This window comes from Bubalus bubalis, chromosome 22 (genome assembly GCF_019923935.1).
Source record: "Bubalus bubalis isolate 160015118507 breed Murrah chromosome 22, NDDB_SH_1, whole genome shotgun sequence".
In the NCBI taxonomy this organism is placed as follows: domain Eukaryota; kingdom Metazoa; phylum Chordata; class Mammalia; order Artiodactyla; family Bovidae; genus Bubalus; species Bubalus bubalis.
The window spans coordinates 21,332,999-21,350,495 of NC_059178.1; the positions used below are offsets into that span (position 1 = coordinate 21,332,999).

Sequence of the window (17,497 nt, forward strand, 5' to 3'; positions counted from 1 at the left end):
TCAACTTTGTGGAATCAATAATCGTGATTAGGAAGATCAACAGTACCAAGAGCTCGCGGCAGATCAGTGCTGAGATTCGTCAATCAGGCAGGAAGTTGTTCAAGCACTGATCTGCCACGAGCTCTCTGGGTTTACAACTGAGATGGGTTTTAAATGATTCGCCTGTAAGATTTACTTGTGGTCCAGATAGATGAGGGGAAACAAACAGCAAGTAACTTTCTCTATCATCAGTGGACAGTGACTTCAACTTGTATGTCTGCCTCCCTCCCCCGATGGGGGGCTTCTGGGGTCCTGGTTAGTGTGGGAAGAGGGTGCAAAGTGCTACTGACCTCACCTCCAGGGAGGTGGTCACATATAACGTATGACCTCCACTAGAAACAATGCTCAAGGGCCTTCATGTAATCTGTAGCTCTAACCTCAGACATTTATCTTTGCAGAGACAAACACAGGTTCCTCTGTGCATAGGAATGAAAAAAAAAAAAATAGAAACAGTGTGATCAAAAACTTGAGTCTTCCCGGCCCCCAGTCAAGAGTTAGCCACATGTATCTGCTCAGCATCCTGGAGCATTCATTCCTTCTGTGCTCTGGCTTTCAGTAAGCAAGACACTGCACCTCATCCATTCACAGGCATTGAAACACATCCCAACATGTATAATATTCAATAATCATCCCCAAAGTGCCAAGCACAGGCTCAGGGCAAAGGCATCAGGGTGATACAGCAAAGGGAATGTAGAGAGAAGCAAAAACAGAATGATCCAGAAGGTTCTTCTGAGTAAGAGGGACTAATCATGCTGCCTGTTTGCTGTTTACAGAAGTTGAGGTCTAAAAAATATTTGTAAATGATAAGTAATTTCCAATAAATTATCAGAGTCATGGCTGAGCTAGTTTTTATTCACTTCAATAATACTTTAAACTGTTAATATCACCAATCAGTCTGATTAGGCGATACATTCTCTCTCTTTATTTTTCTTCCGAAAAACTAAATGTTTTTGGTTCCCCGAAGCCCTGTTCCTAAGGAGAATTAGTGTTTGGCATTTACAAGAGCCCTGCTCTAAGGGTTAGCAGTATCTGACTGGGTGGATGAAAACCCGGGCAGGGCTGGGGGTCCCAGGTATACCTCCTCTGTCACATCTGCCCTTCACCCTGCCCAGCTAACCTGCCCTCCAGGCTCCGGCTGATGGTTCCTACACATTTTCCTTCTGTAAATCCCCAGATGGCTGCTCGCAGCCTAGCAGCTGCACCTTCACCCCCTGGTGTGGAGCATGAGGTCACCTGATCCAGCCCCATCTCCCTTCCTCTCCTCCCATCCAGCCACGCCAACCCTCTGTAAGTATAACACACTTCTCATCCCCAGATCAGGCCAGCCCAGTGAATCACAAATACCTTTCTTTTAAGAGAGTGAAAGGACAAGCAGACTCTTTGAGGGCACACAGAACATCAGATTCTACTGAGCCAAGCAAGTTAATTGTCTCATTGACTCTTTGTCCATTTGGCATATAGGGAACTTGACTTTTAGAGTCATTCTATGGGCTTCTCAGGTGACTCTGCAGTAAAGAGTCTGCCTGCCAATGAAGGAGACGTGGGTTCAATCCCTGGGTCAGGAAGATCCCTGGAGAAGGAAATGGCAACCCACTCCAGTATTCTTGCCTGGAGAATCCCATGGACAGAGGAAGCAGGTGTCACGGACTCACTGGTGCTCTCAAACTGAGTCCCTTTAACAAAAACTGCTGTGTTATACCCAGCTGGAGACATGAGCGCAGGCCCACAAGGAGAATAAAGCTCATTTCCCATATAGCGCCAAGATCAAATGGAACACGTTTGAGAAATGGAACACATTTTCTTTAAATAAATACAATTGCTCTGCTGCTGCTGCTGCTGCTAAGTCGCTTCAGTCGTGTCTGACTCTGTGTGATTCCATAGACAGCAGCCCACCAGGCTCCCCTGTCCCTGGGATTCTCCAGGCAAGAACACTGGGGTGGGTTGCCATTTCCTTCTCCAATGCATGAAAGTGAAAAGTGAAAGTGAAGTCACCTGGTCCTTCTTAATTCATCCACATACTTTGAATCTTGGCCCCTACATCACCTCCTCAGAAAGACTAGCCAAACAAAATTAAGATAGAAGCAGTGGTCTGTGTTGGTCCCCCAGGAGATGGGGGGTCTGCGGTCTCAGAGAGACCCCCTTCCTACTTGCCAGGGAGATGCTTACTCTACTGTCCAAAAGTTGCTGCTGCTGCTAAGTCACTTCAGTCGTGTCCGACTCTGTGCAACCCCATAGACGGCAGCCCACGAGGCCCCGCCATCCCTGGGATTTTCCAGGCAAGAACACTAGAGTGGGTTGCCATGTCCTTCTCCAATGCATGAAAGTGAGAAGTGAAAGTGAAGTCGCTCAGTTGTGTCCGACTCTTAGCGACCCCATGCTCTACTGCCTCTTTATTCTCGATGGAATGAAAATTTGCTCTTCACCTTCTTTTAAGACTAAAAGTGGATTTTTCAGAGGAGAAGAGCTCTATAATGAGAAAAATAGCATCCTTTAATGCACTTAAAATTTTCTACGTAATTTATTACAAAAGAGTATTTGATGAGTGTATTCATGCTCAGTCATGTCTGACTCTTTGTGATCTTGTGGACTGTTGCCCACCAGGCTCCTTTGTCCGTGGGATCTGGAGTTGGTTGCCATGCCCTCCTCCAGGGGATCTTCCTCATCTAGGGATGGAACCCATGTCTCTAATGTCTCCTGCACTGGCAAGCATTTTTTTTTTTTTTTTTTTTTTACCACTAGTGCCATCTGGGAAGCCCTTGATGAGTAATATGAGTAAACAATAAACATCAGAAGTTAACAACAAGCCTTAAATATCAGTACATGTTTCCTACTTTACTATGTAAGGCAAAACAGCATGAGGGAAAAGGACAGGAGTAAATGAAAACAGCACACGTTTGCAGTCTACCATGATGACAAATACAAGGCAAAACCAGTCTAACAAAATTCTGGACATGTTATATAAAAATAAACAAATTCTTGACTTCTATATGAAACTGCAGCTATTACATGATGCAGGTTTTTCGTTTTTAAATCAGAAGTGGTCTGGATGAATAAAGCATTTATGCTTGCCTTTGACTAGCAAGAAATATTTCCTATCTCATTTGAAATCTTAATTAACTAGAACACACATTGAAAAAGTAAGGCAAAATATGCCTTCAATTCCTCATGCCCTCTGCTCTTCTTTATTCTTAATGCAATGAAATTCCTATTTGCTTTAAGATTTTGGCCCCAATTCTCAGCCACATAAACTATTCACAAATTGCTTTTTAAACCTATCTGTTGAGGAAGCATTCAACTGAGAGGCCAACCACATGTAAGTCTCTGATGACTACCAATGCACAGCATTACAATAATCAGGGCTAAAGACAAGGAAGCAACCCAAATGTCCATCGACAGGTGAATGGGTAAAGAGGGACGTGGTATGGATGTACTGGAATATTACTCAGCTATAGAAAGAATGAAGCAATGCCATTTGCAGCAACAAGGATGGACCTGGAGATGACCATACTACGCGAGGTAAGTCAGAAAGGAAAAGACAAATACTATGTGATATCACTTATATGTGGAACCTAAAGTATGACACGAAGATCATGGCATCTGGTCCCATCACTTCATGGGAAACAGATGGGGAAACAGTGGAAACAGTGTCAGACTTTATTTTTTTTGGCTCCAAAATCACTGCAGATGGTGACTGCAGCCATGAAATTAAAAGATGCTTACTCCTTGGAAGAAAAGTTATGACCAACCTAGATAGCATATTCAAAAGCAGAGACATTACTTTGCCAACAAAGGTCTGTCTAGTCAAGGCTATGGTTTTGCCAGTGATCATGTATGGATGCGAGAGTTGGACTATGAAGAAAGCTGAGCGCCAAAGAATTGATGCTTTTGAACTGTGGTGTTGGATAAGACTCTTGAGAGTCCCTTGGACTGCAAGGAGATCCAACCAGTCCAATCTAAAGGAGATCAGCTCGGGGTGTTCTTTGGAAGGGCTGATGCTAAAGCTGAAACTCCAATACTTTGGGCACCTCATGAGAAGAGTTGACTCATTGGAAAAGACTCTGATGCTGGGAGGGATTGGGGGCAGGAGGAAAAGGGGACAACAGAGGATGAGATGGCTGGATGGCATCACCGACTCGATGGACGTGTGTTTGAGTGAACTCCGGGAGATGGTGATGGACAGGGAGACCTGGCGTGCTGCGATTCATGGGGTTGCAAAGAGTCAGACATGACTGAGCAACTGAACTGAAAGTATGACACAAATGAACTTATCTATGAAACAGAAACAGACTCACAGACAGAGAGAACAGACTCATGGTCGCCAAGGGGTCAGAGGGTGGGGGAAGGATGGACTGGGAGGTTGGGATTAGCAGATGCAAAGTATTATATATAAAATGAATAAACAAGGTCCTACTCTATAGCACAGGGAACTGTATTCAATATCCTATGATAAACTGTAGTGGAAAAGAATCTTAAAAAGTTATACATATATATGTCTAACAGTCACTTTGCTGTACAGCAGAAATTAAACACAAGATTGTAAATCAAGTATATTTCAACGACAACAACAAAAAAATTGGGGCCTTCTCTTTATTAGAAGAACAAAGTTACTGCCATGAATTAACATTACATTCACGCAGTTCAGCCCTAATGTCCTGGTGGCTGATGTGATTTCTGCCCTCCTTCCCCTTCTCCCTGCAGACTCACAACTGTAATAGATGTTTTCCCCACTCAATAGTTTCTCCTGAATGAATGAATCAAAGAATGATTTGGTAATCTTTGAACATTTCACTGAAATGAATATCAAAATATTTAATTAGTTAACATACTCAAGCTCTGAGTTTTAATTAAGAAGACACAGAGCTCCAAAACATTTAGGAACAAATTAAAGCAACAATGCCTAAAGAACAAAAATGAGAGTCATTTGAATTACAACAACGTGATTGAGTCTCAAGCTACAGCCCATTAGAAGGTATAAAACATCATTAATGAGGGTTACTGCACAGAGCAGATTACAATACACACACATACATCACGGGAGTAAAATCACAGACAGAACTTCTGTCGGTGCAAGAAAAGCATAGCCCTTTGTGTGCAACTCATTCTTTATTTAGAGTTGCTCTTTTACTGCCAGATTATAAGGGTTTTCTCCGTCGGACTGTGTCTGCACATAATAAACAGTGGAGAGGAGAAGAGAGAGAATGCAGGTGATTCTAAATGAGTTAAAGAAAATGAAGCTTTTCCCCGTCTTATTAAAGAAAAAAAAAATTGAACCCATGGACAGACATTAAAATTCTGTCCTGGGTGCCTGTTTACCTGCCGGAATGATGGACCCTGTGTTCCTCCTGGCCATCTTGGGATTTAAATAATTTTATGTGACAGAGCTGGTGTGTTGATCAATAAAAAGACAACAATCACTTACGCTGAGAGTTTAGTGCAATTTCAAGAATCTGCATTAAGCAAGAAGAGTGTCTGTAGTGGAATCAATATACAACCACCTCACTTAGTGAAGTGCCTCAGTGAAGTATGACTAAATTTTCAACATCAATGAATACGGATTCAAGAAAAATCAAATCAATCCAAAGAATGGGTTCTTTGCAATCACACAATGACAGTACTTTTGAACACATAATACTGTGCAAAATCCAGGAAAGCTAACAGATGTTCGCTTCCATTTCCTCTTCTCGTATTTATCTTACCATTTGGGAAAAGCTTTCTTGTATTGCAGTTTGATTACATGTGCATTTTGCAAATTTCCAGATGTGTTCAAATGTTTCAATCTACATTATGGCTTTATATTTTAGGTCCCTCTGATTCCCTAATCAGAGTTCTTATTTCTCTAAACATTAAATGAAATTGAAAATTTTCATATAACCCATTTAGACTGAGAGTATTATGGACAATTTTTTTCCAAACTAGTCTTTCTAGATATATTGGGCTTCTATCTACTCAATAGATAATCAGTCCCATTATGCTGCACTATAATAATGAATCTCTTGAAGAGAATATTCATTTTTCTGCAAAAAAAATCTTTTTGACAGGTGAGTCTGAGATAATTTCCTTTCTCAAACTTGTGCCAATAAAATTTTCCCATTTAAGACAAGCATCCTTCCAGTAAGGTAGCATCTGTAGTGGACTTCTTTATAATGATATGTAAGAGTTTGCCACAAGAATTGATCTCTATTCTAGCATTATAGATTTCCATGATGGATACAAATAGTAAATTTGTTCATTTCAAGTTGCTAACATTGTGAAAGCAGGTATAATAGAGGTAGAATGCAAAGTGACCCCGGCCAGTCCCAGGGATGGTTAGCCAATAACAAGATGATGTTTCATAAAAGCGAAACAGTGCTGAACTCAGAAAATCAGGCGGTATGACAGGTGTGAAAGAGCATATGACAACATTAACTGAAATCTTCTCAGAGTTAGAGCTGGGCCTGATGAAATGATGGGGCACCTGCATTTTGGACACCCTGATCAGCATCTGAATTTGTATTTTTATAGACATAGAAATAAAAAGCCTGAGGGTGTCTCCAACTAACTAGTTAAGCTCCAGAGTCTCTGAAAACAAATGTGAAAGTGTTAGTAGTTCCGTCATGTCCGACTCTTTGTGACCCCACGGACTGTAGCCCACCAGGCCCCTTTGTCCATGGGATTTCCCAGACGAGATACTGGAGTGGGTTGCCATTCCCTTCTCCAGGGGATCTTCCCAACCCATGAATTGAACCTAGGTCTCCCACACTGCCAGAGAAGGCAATGGCACCCCACTCCAGTACTCTTGCCTGGAAAATCCCATGGATGGAGGAGCCTGGTAGGCTGCAGTCCATGGGGTCACTAAGAGTCGGACATGACTGAGCAACTTCACTTTCACTTTTTACTTTCATGCATTGGAGAAGGAAATGGCAACCCACTCCAGTATTCTTGCCTGGAGAATCCCAGGGACGGGGAAGCCTGGTGGGCTGCCGTCTATGGGGTCGCACAGAGTCGGACACGACTGAAGTGACTTAGCAGCAGCAGCAGCAGCAGCTCCCACACTGCAGGCAGATTCTTCACCATCAGAGCCACAGGGAAGCCCAAGATGTAAAGGAAAAGAACAAAATCATGTCTTAGCAAGGCAGATGGTAGAAAACATGAATAGTCATTTGGGACACAATTGAAAATTTTGAAAGACAAGAAAAGGAGTTCTGGGGAGAGGACTAACATGGATTGCCCAAAGAAATGTTACAGGAAAACCTAAGACTTGGAAAGACCTACACAAAGATATAGATGACAATCCAGCTGAAAAGGTTAGGAGGAAAGAAGCAACAAGAACCGAAAAAGTGTGAAGGAGTTTCTGTAAGAATAGAACACAATGGGAGAAATGGTTAGGATTTCAGCCTCATTCAGTTTGGAGGCTCTGAAAGTAAATGACCTCCACCCCCTCATGTCATCATGAAGCCTTTCGACACAACCCTGACTCCTGTCCTCATGGCCTGTTATTGCTGAGTCTGGGCAGCTCTTAAACTGGTCAGAGAAAAACAATGTTCTCAAGGCCACGGCTGGAGAGTGAATTATCCTTTAATAATAATTCAGCATTCTGGAGTGAACAGAGTCTGACTTATGGTTATAGGTACGCTTGGGTTTTGGACAGACACCTAATGAGGGCGAGTCTGGGTCATTCAGTTTGTGCAACCCATATCAGCGCCACACATATCAACCCAAAGGGCCTGGGTAGTGTCAGTGGCATTGCTCTTCTTGCAGAAATAATTCTTACACCTGGAAGGGAGCTTTTACATATTTCAGAGCATTCTCACTCCCTGGGCCTATGAATGGCCATCCGGAATCCCTTACAGGGGCTACTACGTTAAGAAAGCAGAGTAAATTAAAAATTGTCTCCTGCCATTTTGTAGGGTTTTCAAATAAAAATGTCTGTTTCTACACTAATTTGATCTCTCTATCAACTAATGCTTGTCTGTTTTTCATCTTGAGCCTGTGAACTGAAACTTATATATCTTATCAGGCAGAAGGAAGTTCAGTGACTCACTCTTTGATACTGTAGAGAAAACGTGATCAAAGACGGCCAGGTTTCAGAAGGTTAATGAAATAAAACTCTACAAAAGGCACATGGAAATGAACCCCACACAGCCTTATTTGTGAATGTAAATGTTTCCTTGGAGAATGCTATTCAAAGGAATAGATTATTTTGAAGGGAAGCGATTCTGATAGCACAAAATATCAGAATACTTCTGAAATGACTAGAAATTTCATTTATATAAATTATTGAGCTTATGACAAGTTCATATTCAAGAGTTATTGACGCATTCCTTTGCTCCTTCCTAAGAAGAATACATTTATTTTATTCATTCACTGTAAAAGTTATAATTTGTAATTTCTTGGCTATATAAATCATCATGTGATGAGAAATGGGTTCTACATGGTGGTAATAAACCTAAATCTGTTCAAATAAAGACTTCACAATTGTCTTTCCAATCCCCTGTTTCTTTAAAAAAGTACAGTTATATAGTACACATTCAATGGAAAGATTAGTTGGTTTACTAAAGATTAAAGATTTAAAACTCCATGTAAACAAAACAAATAGACAAAAATAACTCACAATGTCTATTTAAGGAATACAGCTCAGGACACTGATACCATCTGCCCATGGGTAACTAAACTGCAGAGAGCAATTACCTTTTAGGAGGAAAGCCACCTCTGAACAGATTGGGGTTTTTGTTCCTTAACTTCAAAGAACAACCACGTGCATCAGAATCAAACTCCTTACACAACACTTAATCACTCACATCAAAGCCCCTTCTTTCCCCTCAGTCCTTTCTTTTAATTAGAACTCATAAGGACATGGTTTTACATGCTGAGTGAGGTCTGCGGCAAATCCCTAGAAGGCACGGGGGAGAAATGAACCCATCTGATTTGGGTTTTCACCTAAAACAACCCCTTCTCGTCTCCATACCTGACGGGTGCACCTCGACTGTGCGCAGGCTTCAGCAGGACCGTCACCGTGTTGTCCGTCTGATTCAAGGGCGTCTCCAGTTCATAAGCCGGCATGGAGGGCGCTGGGGAAGATGCAGGAGATGGGAAACCCATGATTTCCGGTTTGCCTTTTCTTCCTACTTTCATTTACAATGAGCACTAAGAACACAGTACGCTTAGTCTATTAATAAATCGCCATGAACAGCCTTTATGTATCTGCCCAACCTTTAACAAGAGGGACAACTGTTACAACCAGCATTGTTGACTTTGGTCTTGAGTGTAACCTGGGAGGGGGCATGAGGGGACTTAGGAGGTGTTGGTAATACTCTGTTTATTGATTTGGGTTCTCCCTTGATGGATGTAGCCATCACACCCATACATTCATGCACATCATTGTAATTATATTGCAAAGTGTAAAATAAGTTTAATTTGTGTGTTTTTATGTACATATGTTTTCCTCAAAAAATTAAATGCAAATTTAAGAAATAATTGCTAAGATCATAAAACTGATCATTTCAGTTCTCCCATCTGAGGCAAGGTTTCTAGTGTCCCAAAGGTTCATCCAAGATTTGAAGAGGTCCTTAGGAGTCAGAGGGCCTTGCTGGACTTAATGACCACTTGTGGGCTCTTCTGGAAAGTAGGACTGAGAGAAAGATACTGAGTTGAAGTAAGAAAGGCTTGGGTTTGACCTTCTGCTGCATTTTGTTTCAACCAGCATGAAAGCTCAGGGACAATTATTATCTCTGAAGCTTCAGGTTACTCATCTTTTAAAACAGGAGAAATTATCCTGTAGGGTTATTACGGGAATTCAAAGGTATTACAGACAAAGAGAGTGGGGCAAATATAATTCTACAAATGTTCAATCTCTTCGCAGCACAATTCCTATTTCCAAGGCCATTTCTGGGCATTCTTTGTTTTCTAGATTAAGTCTAATTATGACAAGATAACAGAGCTCTTGAATAATTTTGTGATCACTGTGGACATGAGACATCATTTCATGAAGGCTGTGATGCTGGGGGTGCGGGAACATGGCCTTTTTAAGACCCTCAGGTCTACGTACCTGATGAGAACATTAAAGATCATTTTTTGCAAATACAGTTTCTAAAATCTCTTACATATAAAAAGCTTTTATTGTAAAAGACATGGATTACAGCTCAGGTCCATTTACTGGATTTTCTCAGCACTAAAATTAGCTCAAATTCTACTAAAAATGAACTCCAATTAATGACACAGAAATCACATTTTGTGTAGAGAGTAGTTCTTGGAAGTCCATGAAAGGAGAAAATGGGGGGTCCATAAACTATAAAAAATTTTTTTGAACTATAAAAATCAAATATTTACTGCTAATGAACCTTTCCAGCATAACTAAGATGTTAAGTGGCTTTGCTTTGGGACAGAGCTGCAGAACTTGATGAGCTAAGAGGGATCAGACTCATGCTAACCAGAACTTTTATCTAACACAAATGGGAAAAATGAATTAGTTTCTAAAAGAGTAGCCTCTTAAAGATAATAACCTTGGAAATAGGATTTCCATAGGGAGAAGTTACCCCCAGAAGGGGGATGTGAAGCTATGTACATTGGTACACATGACCTCTTTAAATCTCTGTGATAAATTCATACACCAGATTAATACCATTTTGATTTACATCCAGGGTAAATTCACTAGATCAAGGTTAGAGAAGAAGTACTTGGGAAAATAATAGCTAGGATTCAAATTTTCTGATTCCATGCCCAGTGGTCTTTCTCTTCACCCATCTGTACCACTTAATGTCATTTTCTCAACCTCCCAAGTATTCTTCCTCTTTTACTATTCTCTACATTGCTTTTATAAGCTACAACTTTCTATCAACTGTCAAGTGCCTATTAAACTTCAAGTTAAGTTTGTACTCATAAATGAACTCTTACACAATGCAAAGTTATCCCTTAAGCTATACCTGCTTAAAATCAAAATTCCAAACCTCCCTCCTCTCTCAAAACCTAATAGAATGCTTACAGTACTTGAGTTTATCTTCCTCCCCTCGGTTTTAAAGGAAAATGTAAAACCTTTCACAAAACTAGGGATGAGGGACAACAGGCATGAAAATCAGGCTATCACTTGGCTAACCCTGACTGATGAGAAGTGACCTCCCTCACCCCCACTCTGCTCTTCTAACCCCCAACCAGTCACAGCCCAAACTCAAATACTTCTGCACTTGGATCCAAAGGGGGAAAATGCAAGAGAAAAATGTTCCTGGAACTGTGCTTATGGCTGCTGCATTTCCCACACCAGATGGTAACTCCATTTCCTCTAGTCTGAAGCTCAAAGACATTTTCTGCACAGTCGCACGTGCCCAGAAATATTTCCCAAGTTACGTCTTTTGTCGGGTAGCATAATTGAGTCTCTACAAGAAAAGAGCTGGCAGATATAAGTGCCTGGCTCCCCCTGCTCCCCACTGCCCGTAGTCACCTCTCTTTTCTGGTTGTGAAACCACCAATGGTGAAGGTCTAGGGAAGGCTGAGCCTTCGGGAAGGGACTCCATGTAAAGCTGCCTTTCTGCTGAGCATTTCATCATGAGAGATCTCCTTACAGACATTTTCCCAACCCAGCTGCTCTGGGAACTTGGGACGGAGGAGGGCAGAGGGTGCTCAGAACAGGATCTTCTGCTCACATTAAAGTTCTCCAATATACACTCTTGAATCAGTGCCTACTTCCCGACCAGGATGACGATCTGAAGCTCCTGACTGGTAAATATTTGTAGCATTTTACCAAATTTCATGAGTCTGATTTTCATATATTCCCAAATACAAATTTATATGTACATTTGGGTGAGCTTTGCACACTTGACAACGGGAATGAGAAAGTACTTGAAGGCTACTTCTGATAAAAGACAAAGCTCATGAATGTATGATACCTGATATTTTGGTGGTGAACTGATTTGTTGCTGGGGGTCCAAAGCCCTTAGCTGTGCTGGCTCGGATGGTGAAGGAGTACGTGGTTCCTGGATACAGTCCGAAAAACAGGAAGTGGGTTTCATTTCCCAGTTTTGAAACTCTTCCACTTTGATTGGATAGATCTATTTCTGGGTCAAAGGAACTGACTGCTTTGTAGGTGATCTGTAAGAGAATAAGAATGTGATGAAGTGTCTGGGCAGATGGACCAAGATGGCGTCTTTATCCAATAAACCCTCGTGATGCATGCACTGTCAGATGCTTGATGATAAGCCCTCCTGTTCCCTTGGACACTTCGAATCCTGGACCCAGTGAACGGGCACAGGAACTCCGCCAAAACTGTTACGAGTTGTTACTTTTATAGACAGAGGAACTGAAAGCCAGTAGATTAGAACATAAAGAATGAGCTCATGTTTAAGCTAATATCTTGAAGTTGTTTGCTTTCAAAATGTCATGTTGGAAAACTACATTACAGATGGCTTAAAACAAAATAACAAAATAGACAACCAACTCAAACAGATAAGACCCGACAAGGAGAGGGCCTCATCTCTCACCCAGGGGCCAGAGTCTGGTTTTGTACTGAAGAGGATTACTGTCTACTGGGAACAAGGGTACTTTTAAGCATTCTACTCCATGTGGGCAAAGATATCTGCTCCAAAAATAAATCCTAGACGCTCGTCAGCAGCTCTTGATGTCATGACTGTGGTGTTTGTGACAGTGTCCTATTCACTTTTCTTCTTTAGAGCAAAGCTGTCCAATAGGACAGTCGGACGGGAAGGTTCTATTCTGCACTATTCAGCGTGGTGGCCCCTAATCACAAGTGGCCATGGAGCACAGGGAACATGGCTGGTGAGACTGAGAAGCTGAACATTTTATTTCACTTTATTACTAATTGAAAAAATCCTTTAAAAAATGAAGTATAGCAACTAAACAACAAGGTGGATATGTGTTCAGTTGTGTCTGACTCTGTGAGGCCATGGACTGCAGCCCACCAGGCTCCTCTGTCCATGGGATTTCCTAGGAAAGAATATTGGAGTGGGTTGCTATTTCCTTCTCCAGTGGATCTTTCTGACTCAAGGATCAAACCCACGTCTCCTGCATTGGCAGGTGGATTCTTTTTTTATTTTTTTAATTTAATTTTATTTTTTAACTTTACAATATTGTATTGGTTTTGCCATATATCAACATGAATCCACCCTTTACCACTGAATCATCCGGGGAGCCTACACTCTGTTAATCCCAAACTCCTAATTTATCCCTTCCTCCCTTTCCCCCTTGGGTAATCATAAGTTCATCTTCTATGTCGGTGAGTCATTTTATTTGAATTAACGAAAACTTAAAATGCCCAAATAACTAGGAGCTGCCATTTTGGACTCAGTGCATTTCTGGAAGTTTTCATGATGTTTATCACATAATAGTGTTCAAAGCATCCTGGATGAGTCTGGATTGTGTGAAAATAAATATAACATAGATGTCTTTAAATTCTGCCCTTTCAAATGATGCTTGAAAGAATTTCACTCTAAGTAGTTCATCAACTTCTCAAGAACATGCATTTTAGGGGTGATTACTAACTTCTCCTGGTTGTAATGATATAATTTTTAAATGCAGCATATTCAAAAGTTTTAAATTGCAAAACTGAGCACTTTTCTTGCTTTCGAATAGGTTAAAGTTACTTATAATTTATGTGCATGAACACTAACACTGTTATTATACCAAGTGATAACTGACATTCTTTCTTCTTATATTTATACCATGTCATTATAATTAAGGAGACCTCTCTGAGAGAATATTTAGATTGAATCAACTAAGCAATGGCAAGAAAATGTTTGCTGTATGTATTAATCACCGCCGTGCACGACACCATCAGTCTGGCAGCAGATCTGCTCTTAACCCTCTCGCTGGTTTCCTTCTCAAGGTTCCTCGGAGTCAAGAGTAAGACTGAGTCCACTCGTGCTCCTATCCAGTGACTTCAATGCCACCTCTGTGTACCTAGCTGCTTACATTGACTCCCACCCTGAGAGCCCCAGAGAAAGCAGATCTAAGCTGTGACAACATAACCGCTCCCCCCAAGTCCATTACTTCACTCATTCACAACATCTCTACTGCATGTCTCTTGGGTGCCAAGCACGGTGCTCTGGGCTGGGGTCTCACATGGTGACTCAGTGTGATGACTGACTGGCGGGGAGGGAGCTATCTGGTGGATTAAAGAGAGATGCAACCTAGAAGTTAATTGGAACATGCCTAGCCTCCCTGGTGGCTCAGTGGTAAAGAATTCACCTGCAATGCAGGAGATGTGGGTTTGATCCCTGGGTTGGGAAGATCCCCTAGAGTAGGAAATGACTACCACTCCAGTATTCTTGCCTGGAGAATCCCATGGACACAGGAATCTGGGGGCTACAGTTTGTGGGGGTCACAAAGAGCCCGACATGACTTAATGACTGAACACAACAAGAAGGGAATGATTTCAGAGAGACTGCTGGGAGTTCAAGACTGAAACCAAAGACCTGTCTACCCTGTCTCGAGCTGGAGCTCACATTCCGCGTATTCATAAATCCTTCCCAATCCCACCCTGAGGATCTCTGGATCTGCTAAACCCTGGCAGTTGTGACGGTGTCCCCACCATCCATCCGGCAGTAACTCATGGAGTGCGCTAAGAACTCTTTGTGGTCTGAAATCACTGCTCACAGTGCAGCGAGGAGGATGTCCACTCCGCTGGTGCCAACAGCAAAGCAAACAGCAAAGGCTTCATCAGAGAACTTGCTGTTTTACCAGGGCTGAGGGGTTCGGGCTCACCTCTAGCCATGACCTTGCAGGATCAGCTAGACTGGGTTTCTTAACTCTCTTTTGGTAACACCCCTCAATAATTTATTTAAAAGCACAAATTCTCTCTCCCTGACCCATAACAATGCACATATTGTTGTTGTGTAGCTGCTAAGTCGTGTCCAACTCTTTGTGACCCCATGGACTGTAACCGGCCAGGCTCCTCTGTCCATGGGATTTCCTAGTTAAGAATACTGGAGTGGGATGCCATGCTCTCCTCCAGGGGACAGATCTTCCTGACCCAGGGATCAACCCGTATCTCCCACACTGGCAGGTGGATCCTCTACCAGTGAGCCACCACAATGCATGTATAAACTCCTCTTAAAAATAAAAAATAGTGAACCCCCTCCTTCATCTAAGAAATCCCTAAAGAGCAACTCTGTTGTGTCCAAGTGGACACAAAATGTGGGAAAGTGCATGCTACTGCTGCTAAGTTGCTTCAGTCATGTCCGACTCTGTGTGACCCCATAGACGGCAGCTCACCAGGTCCCCCGTCCCTGGGATTCTCCAGGCAAGAACACTGGAGTGGGTTCCCATTTCCTTCTCCAATGCATAAAAGTGAAAAGTGAAAGTGAAGTCGCTCAGTCGTGTCCAACTCTTCGCGACCCCACGGACTGCAGCCTACCAGGCTCCTCCATCCTAAAACTCATCCAGAGCCCTGGGAGTCTGAATTCCAGGGATAAAAAGGTTCCTTGGAAATAGAGTGAACTTGACTCTGAACTCCACGGCCTGCAAGGAGCTGATGATGGTCAGTAAGCACCTCTCCTCTTGAGTGGTACGTCTGAAGGGCACCCAGCTCCATGCTCACACCCAAGTGTAATGTGCCTTTTCGGTATTTATTTTTTCATTTGCTCATTCGGCATGTCTGGGAAGTGCCTAGCAAGTACCAGGCTGTGGATGACCAGCAGGGACTCCCAGGTGGGAAGTCCAGGGCTCAGCTCACACTTGGCCATTTTTATGGCTGAGGGCCAAGTCGATTCTAACAACACCTCCATTGAGAAAGAACCCTGACGTTCCAGGGTGAACCCAGGGACTTGATACAAAGCCCATGCTGAGAACAAACTGACAGGCAGACCACACATGGGATCAATTAGGTGAGATGGAAGGAGCACACACTGGGTGATTTCTGATTGGCAGGTTGGGGCCTGCGGCACTCCAGCATCATCTTCCCCTCTCATGACTAAGTCTCAAATCCTAGAGAACCAAAATGGGATAACAGCCCATCTCTGACCATGGCTGCAATGCCAGCCAGCCTTATCTAGGTCCTTCAATGCATGCACAAGCAATCAGAGGAAGCAACAATCTGATTTCCAGGGGACACAAGAACCTAGGATACTTCAGGGAAAAGTTCAAAATTTGACTGAAATGTAGGAAAGATCAGCAGAAGTGCCTTAGAAGGAGAATGAGGGGAAGGTGTTAGGAGGAAAGAAAGTATCAGCAGAAGCAGGTGTGATGGATCAGAAGGTCCACAGGGAAAAGAAAATTCCATACACACAGCTCCTTCCATTCCAGTTGAAAATCATGGCAGAAGCAGTAATGAATGTCAACCGGCATGGTACCACAGGAGGCCTGGAACACTGATGTCAAACAGGCCCCTCAATTTTCCTTCTCTCCACCCTTTGATCTGTCTCATTGGGCTTCCCTGGTGGTTCAGACAGTAAAGAATCTGCCTGCATTTTGGGAGTCCTGAGTTCAATCCCTTGGTTGGGAATACCCCATGGAGAAGGAAATGGCAACCCGCTCCAGTATTCTTGCCTGGAGAATCCCAGGGACAGAGGCTACAGTCCACGTGGTCCCAGAGTCGGACGTGACTAAGCAACTAACATTTTGACTTTCTTCCTTTGAGGGGACACTGGCTGACTGAGCCCAGCTCTCCAGGCTGGGGGTTTTGAGGGATTTTCAGTGATCCGACTGTCTACATCCCCAATCAGCTGACGACTCCAGACTGCTCTTTACTACGCGCCTAACAATCCTGCACGCACTGCTGCATGGAAGCAACACGTGGTTCTCATTTCATTCTTTTCTATACTTAGTTGCTGACGGGACTGCTTGCTTCTAAAAGAGGAGGGAGGGATCTTATATAGTTTGTCCTCTTCCAACATCTTATACATACTAAGTGGTTTCTTTTTTTTAACGCTGTTGATGTGTTACTCTCATGACTAACAGCCTGGAGGCCATATAAAGTTAGTGGGGACAATGAAAATACTGGGACATGTATTCCTGTGCATTGGGGAAAAGTGAAAATCGCTCAGTCATGTCTGACTCTTTGTGACCCCATGGACTGTATAGTCCATGGAATTCTCCAGGCCAGAATACTGGAGTGGGTTGCCTTTCCTTTCTCCAGGGGATCTTCCCAACCCAGGGATTGAACCCACGTCTCCTGCATTGCAGGCAGATTCTTTACCAGCTGAGCCACAAGGGAAGCCCAAGAATACTGGGGTGGGTAGCCTATCCCTTCTCCAGGGATCTTCCCAACCCAGGAATCGAACCCCGGGGTCTCCTGCATTGCAGGTGGATTCTTCGTCAACTGAGCTATGAGGGAAGCTAGTAATAACTGATAAACTTCCTTAACTAGGCTCGATATGCGGTGTTTGCATTTTGATACTGTACTATGCTTAGTTGCTCAGTCATGTCCAACTCTTTGTGACCCCATGGCCTAGAGCCTATCAGGCTCCTCTGTCCATGGAATTTCCCAGGTAATAATACTGGAGTGGATAGCCATGCTCTCCCCCAAGGGATCTTCCCG

At 42.9% G+C, this 17,497-nt stretch overlaps 1 protein-coding gene across 7 annotated transcripts in view; it reads right to left on the minus strand.

Moving 5' to 3' along the window:
* The window catches only part of PTPRM (protein tyrosine phosphatase receptor type M), a 661,882-nt gene that overhangs the window by 258,478 nt on the left and 385,907 nt on the right, over nt 1-17,497 (minus strand). For 3 of the 7 annotated variants that reach the window (XM_006044986.4, XM_044934694.2, XM_025273106.3), the window contains exons 10-11: nt 11,895-12,096; nt 8,984-9,086 (exon numbers count right to left, since the gene is read on the minus strand). In XM_006044986.4, the coding sequence (XP_006045048.1) occupies nt 8,984-9,086; nt 11,895-12,096 (305 nt within the window). Of the gene's footprint in view, nt 1-8,983; nt 9,144-11,894; nt 12,097-17,497 lie in introns of all 7 variants that reach the window. The other 4 variants (XM_045164055.1, XM_045164054.1, XM_045164056.1 and 1 more) reach the window with 2 other exon arrangements.